This window comes from Contarinia nasturtii, unplaced genomic scaffold (genome assembly GCF_009176525.2).
Source record: "Contarinia nasturtii isolate CC-2019 unplaced genomic scaffold, AAFC_CNas_1.1 Cnas_scaffold_3116, whole genome shotgun sequence".
Lineage (NCBI taxonomy): Eukaryota > Metazoa > Arthropoda > Insecta > Diptera > Cecidomyiidae > Contarinia > Contarinia nasturtii.
In genome coordinates, this window is record NW_022200428.1 from 279,141 (window position 1) to 285,689 (window position 6,549).

Sequence of the window (6,549 nt, forward strand, 5' to 3'; positions counted from 1 at the left end):
AACACACCCAAGCAAGGATGGCAAAGTCCGATCGGTCACCTTAAAAGCAAGGGGGAAAGTACTAGATCTATGTAATACAAATAATCCGATCTAGTCCAAGAATAATCCCAAATAATACTTTAAAATACTGCTGAATATAAATATATGACAGCAATGACATTTGTGAACAACAATGCTACAGTGTTCTATTCACACATCACAAGTTGAACATATACCATCAAATCATGGAAGAAGCTGTTTGGTAAGCATTTATTAGAAAATTCATACCATATATAAAATATATTAAACATAAATATTTTATAAATAAATTATAGGGCCAAACTTCGATATTGCCCGTATTGGCCGGCAAAAATTGTTAATGTTCCACCAGGTTTAAAGAAGCAAGCAAGGAAATTTTATGTTTATTTTTTTGGCACCGACAACTAGTAAGTTTCGCATCAATATCTATGAATTCATTTTTTTTATAAAGCCAAATGTCAAAATTCCATTCTGTTGCAGTGCTTTCGTTCAAATGGATAACACTGTGAGCTATTTGCAAAACAAGTCAAAGTACGAAAAGAAGTGGCGTGGACAAAAATTTTCAGAGGCTATTGCATTGTGTGATGAATTCATCAAAAATCCAAATGTATGAAAATTATTGTTGAATTATTTATTATGTTGTAATAATTTCAAAACATTTATGTATAATTAATTCATTTCATTTGAAGGGATCGTCGTTGCCTGCTCAAAAACAAATATTGTTGGCTAAAGAATACGAATTTGAGGTTAAGAAGGAGAAAACAAATGAAGATTTGTGGTATACAAATGAAGTTGTAAATGTTCAGCCGACTGAAAATTGCACAGATTGTGTTGAAAAACAAACGTCCATTGATTCACTGAAAGTTGAAAATCAACAACTTGAGACTGAACTCCGACGCATGAAAGATGATTCGGATAACAAATCACAAAAAATCTATGAGCTAGAAACGGCCTTGAAACACACAAAAGACACTCACAAAATAGAAATAGATGAGATGAATTTGAAAATGCAACAATTTACTTCAAAACGTAACGACGAAAGTACTGATGATAAACGAGATGAACAATTTGAAGTTGAAGGTTTGCTTGATCATAAAATTCAGAATGGAAAAGATATGTTTTTTGTCAAATGGAAAGGATTCAACAATCGTCATAATTCCTGGGTACAGCGAAGTAATTTGAACTGTGAAAAAATTCTTCAACAATATTTAAAAAGTCATAAGTTGAAATAGAATGTTAAGTATTCTTAAACGATCAGATATTAATTTAACTGTCAAAATGTGCTATGTAAAAAATTTGAAATGTCACTATCTGTCAAACTTTGCTGTCTGATTCAGAATGTTGCTTGTTACACACGGTAAATAATGTTATTTTTTGTTTTAAATTTAATAAATACATTATGGAAATAAGCGAGGAATCTTATTTATTTTGGATAACGCTTGAATCACTTATGAAGACAAAATTGAAGGATTACATCAAAAATATATTAAGGTATTATTATTATTAATTGGAAATAGTTGTTGAAATTCACATATTGAATGAATATTAGTTTTAGCGGCTACGGAATAAAGGTGTCAACGAACACGAACGAACATGCGAAAAAGTGGATTTTTGTTCGTTCGTTTGTTCGATAAGGCCTTTCGAACAAACGAACGAACAATCGAACGAACTCGAACAATCGAACAATAATTTATACCATATGTTCGTTTGTTCGATAAATTGTTCGATTGTTCGAGTTCGTTCGATAAGGATTTTTTAAAAATTGTGTAATTTTTTTAAAATTCAAGAAATTACTCCCCGGGGAGGATAAAATGAAATTTTTTAAAAAATGAAACTCAAGTGTTAAATTCATAGTCTACAATTATCAACCTTTATTTTTGTTCTTTATTTTTCATTACATTCCGTGCCATTATAAGATCGCCAACATTTTCGGGTAAGATGGCATTTCGGCGATCAGTGACAATCAGCCCAGATTCACTGAAATTACGTTCACTGGGTGCTGATGTGGCTGGGATGCTAGAATACCTAGCAAAAATTTTACATAGTGTTGGAAAGTTCGTCCGATGACTAAACCACCATGCTTTTAGGTCAACAAATTTTTCGGTGTCAATAAAATTTAAATATTTAGTCAATTCAGACTGTTCATTGTTATTGACATCTCGTTCTTCTACGTCATCATTCTCAAAAAACTCCGACAGGAGTGACGTGCTGTATGGTATATTTTTATTCGGCGCTGGTTGGTAGAGTTCTTCCTCCTGAGGAGGTAGAATCTCATTATTATATAACTTAATGAGATCTTCAAGCGCCTCGTATGTGGCTTGACGTTCACTTTCCATTTTTGTTAGTTTCTTCATACGAGGATGAAGAACAACAGCAATTTTGTGGTGTATTTTGGGAGCAAAATCGGTTTTGTTGGTTTCAAAATATTTACGGCCAATACTTTTCATTTCTTGAATCAAACTTAGAGCAGAATCTGGATTAGCAGGTGGATCCTCCTCCTCCTCAAGGAGACTCTGTATAGTAATGTATGTTGGCCATACAATATGTAAAGTTTCATTTAACTCCCCTTCCAATTTATCGGTCAGAGTTTTAAATGGTTTGAGGAAGTCACAAATGGCTTTAATATCATCTTTATTCAAGGACGATATCATATGCAAAAGATCCTTTTTTGATGTACGCTGCTTTTCAATTAATAATTCGGCAATTGTGTTGAAATCTGATTCAAGCAAAGACTCTAACATTATGAATACGCTATTCCAGCGTGTTTTGGTAAACGGCTTAAGCGTCACTTTTAAACGCGTATTTAAGCCGCTATTTTTTATGTAGGAGCAAAGATCCCTTACGTCATCTACAATTTTCCGTACACCCTTCAACATGGCTTCGACCAAGTTACATATCATATGAGCATAGCAGTTGAGACGATCGAAGCCGGCATCTTTCATGCCATATTTAAAAGTGGCTTCTCGATCGCTCAAAAATGTAACTTTTGTTAGGACGTCATCTCTGGTATATCCATATTCGGCAAAGATATCCAGGATTTTATTTATGATGACGTCTTTGGTCTTGGCCATGTCTTTTATGGCACCCATGTACATGACGTATCTGTAATGGTTTATGCCATTTTCTTCAATTAGGCTGACATGCAAAGTCATACAAATGTATGAGTCATGCCTATAACTGTCGGTCCAGCAATCTGTGGTGACTGCTACTCCATGTTGAGTCTTTGCTTTTTCCATCAACTTTCTTATGGTATTGCGTACATCAGAAGCCATTTGACTCACTTGACTCCTTACGGTATTTCTCGTTGGAAGTGCTGCTTTTAAATCGTGCACTCTGGCCTTGGGATGTTTTTGTCCAAATTGCATAACTGCTGTGCAGAGTTCTAACATCCCCTCGCATTCGATGGCTATGTATGGTCGAAAATCCTTGCAGACAAATGAAGCAGCGGCCATTTTCAACATTTCTATCTCCTCCTTGGGGATGAGTAGAGAACGTTGACTTGAAGGATCGTCCTTTGTCGTGCAAATGTGACGGAGAAAAGGTTGTGTATTACAAGTCGTGGTTGCATTATAAATCACACTTTTGCACGTAATACAATAATATAAAAAATCAACTTTTATATCCGTTCCGCTTTCGAAAATTGCATGTATGTGTTTCCAAAAGGTTGCCTTAGTTCTCCTTTTTCCTTGCTTGATGCGATGATAGTAATCACCATTTTGTAATTTGGCTTCAGTCATCTCAATAAGTGAAGCTAAAAAAGTGAAAAGACATGTTTTAAAAAAATAACTTCTACCCAACAACTCCCCATGGAAGAACTTTCAACAAAAATAAACTCACTTATATTTTTAACTTGAGGAACACCCGGAGAGTTTTGTGAAGTGTTTGGTATATTAGGACTTATATTAGCACTTATATTTTCAACTTGTGGAACACCCATGGAACTATTTGGTATATTAGAGTTGCTCGCAACTGGCGAAACGTCTAAATGAATGATATGACATTTTTTAAGAATTGTTCAGAAAGAAAATTAACTGCTCCCCATTGGGGAGTCCCCAAGGAGCAAGGAAGAACTCCCAAAGAAGAACTCCGCGGGGAGCTTTCGAACTTCGAAGTTCTTAATAAATCATTGATTGCAATAGGTATAAGATTATTTCAAAAAAAAACTCACTTGTATTTTCAACTTGTGGAATACCCATGGAACTATTTGGTATATTAGAGTTGCTCGCAACTGGCGAAACGTCTAAATGAATGATATGACATTTTTTTAGAATTGTTCAGAAAGGAAATTAACTGCTCCCCATTGGGGAGTCCCCAAGGAGCAAGGAAGAACTCCCAAAGAAGAACTCCGCGAGGAGATTTCGAAGTTCTTAATAAATCATTGATTGCAATAGGTATAAGATTATTTCAAAAAAAAACTCACTTGTATTTTCAAGTTGTGGAACACTTATGGAACTTTTTGAAGTATTTGGTATTGGTATATCATCCAAATCTGAAGAGGATTTTGCTACTGGTTGTGTTGACCCATTGTCCATTTGATCAAGCCGTTGTCTTTTGGATCTCTGACGTGTAACCATCTGTCTTTTTGATACTTTTTGAGTATTTTCATTTTGATTTGCAGGGTCTCCAAAAATATTTGTCAAAAAATTTTCGTCATCACTATAGGTAGGATATGTAGTATCATCGAAACTAGAATCCGAAGGCTCTGCCTTGTATTCGATGTTATGCTGGCTCATTATGATCGAGGACCTTTCACTTCGACAGATAAAAACGTTCTGAATAGCATGTATATTAACAAACATTATGCGAATATGGCAGAATTTTTGAGTGATCCGTTATCTTCATTGGCGAAGGACGCTTGTTTCCGCATTTATATATTATATCCCTCCCCAAGGAGATATTTGACCGGTCACGTGAAGAACCGTTATTGTCATTGGTGAAGGTCATTTGCCTTAATCATATATATGTTCATATTATATTCCTCCCCAAGGAATTATATACCCATTTGACCGCTCCACGTGGAGAACCGTTATCGTCATTCGCCATTGGCGGAATAACTACCGGTACTTCTTCAACAATTCTGAAACCAGAATAGACATTATCACAACTTGTGAGAGTCACAGTGAGACAGTAGCGAGAAATTAGCAGACAGAGCAACACTAACATCACGTTTCGTATCACAATCGTATTTTTTGTCTATTGTATCGTTTTTTTACAAAATGGGTAAAGAGATACAAAAAAAAATCTTCAGCGAAGGGGATTTGGTTTTTGCCAAAATGCGTGGTTTCGCGGCATGGCCAGCAAGAATAAAAACCATCATCAACGGAAACACGGCTGAAGTGGTTTTTTTTTGTCCCGAAAAATCACGCGGATTTATTAATTTCAACAACCTCGAAATTATTACCGAAGAGACCATCGAAAAAATAAAAACGAAACATCAAAAAAACATCAAATTACAGAAAGCTATCGAAGAAGTGTCTTTTTGCTTGAATGAAATAAAAGCAATAATAATCACCAAATCCAAAGTCAACAAAAATCACCAAATTGAACAAAAAAGTTCGCGTGTTTTGCGTTCACATTCAAAAACAATCGGATCTAATGGACACATTAAACAAGCTGTCGTTGCAAAAGGAGTTGTGCCACAAAAACTCATCCGAAAAAAGAAGGAAAAGGTAGCATCAAAAAATGATCGCTACAATTTACGCAAGAGGAATTAACCGTCGTACTTCCTATAGTTCTCCCCAGCGCAGTTCCCAAGGAGTGAAACTATACATTTTTTAAAACTTCCTATGTTACTCCCCAAGGAGTAAAACTATATATTTTTTAAAACTTCTTAAACTACTCCCCAAGTCCCCAAGGAGTAAAACCATATATTATTTTAAAACTTCTTATACTACTCCCCAAGTCCCCACGGAGTAAAACCATATATTTTTAAAACTTCTTATGTTACTCCCCAAGTCCCCAAGGAGTAAAACTGAAAATGAGTGGCTGAAAATGTAAATAAAAAAGAACATGTAAATTACCACTTACATTTAGTGTTTTTATTCAGAATTATGGTTTTTGTTATAAAAATGTTTATGGTTTAGTTCAATTGTTCAACAATTAATTATTGTCTTATTTATTTAAATCGACATGGTGGGCCGGCTCAGCGGCGGTACTTCGTTAAAGTGAATGAGGCGTCATCGGTTGCAGCACACTTGTGCCGTTTGAACCCGTCTTTGGTAGTGAACGGAAACTGGCATTTGTCACATTTGAAGAACCATCCTGTTTTTTCATGTTTTTTTAAGTGCCGTTTCATGTTCCACTTGTTGGAGATATGTTGGTCACATATAGCACATTTCAATTTTCCAAGCTTCTTCGGCAATTTTGGCACTTTTTTGTTTTTGAGTGCGACAGGACGCGATGATCGTGGTGGCGATGCGAGCGTGGCTTTAGTCAATGGAAATGAGGGCGCTTGCATTTCAAGATTACCATCACCAGTATCTGAGACAGCCACTTCAAGCTAAAAATAATCAAATTTTCATATAAATAAAA

General features: G+C 35.4%; 2 protein-coding genes across 3 annotated transcripts in view; one reads left to right on the plus strand and one right to left on the minus strand.

The window, feature by feature from the left end:
• The first annotated feature begins 224 nt into the window (after positions 1–224).
• On the plus strand, positions 225–1,250 carry LOC116349682 (hepatoma-derived growth factor-like). Its single transcript, XM_031781227.1, has 4 exons — positions 225–241; positions 315–425; positions 499–625; positions 708–1,250. The coding sequence occupies exons 1-4, from the start codon at positions 225–227 to the stop codon at positions 1,248–1,250; spliced, it is 798 nt and encodes a 265-aa protein (XP_031637087.1).
• A 4,908-nt stretch (positions 1,251–6,158) lies between these two features.
• The window catches only part of LOC116349728, a 3,585-nt gene continuing 3,194 nt past the window's right edge, over positions 6,159–6,549 (minus strand). For both annotated transcript variants that reach the window (XM_031781297.1, XM_031781298.1), the window contains exon 9: positions 6,159–6,517. In XM_031781297.1, coding sequence (XP_031637157.1) covers positions 6,161–6,517 — 357 coding nt within the window. In that variant the 3' untranslated portion in view covers positions 6,159–6,160. The remainder of the gene's footprint in view (positions 6,518–6,549) is intronic.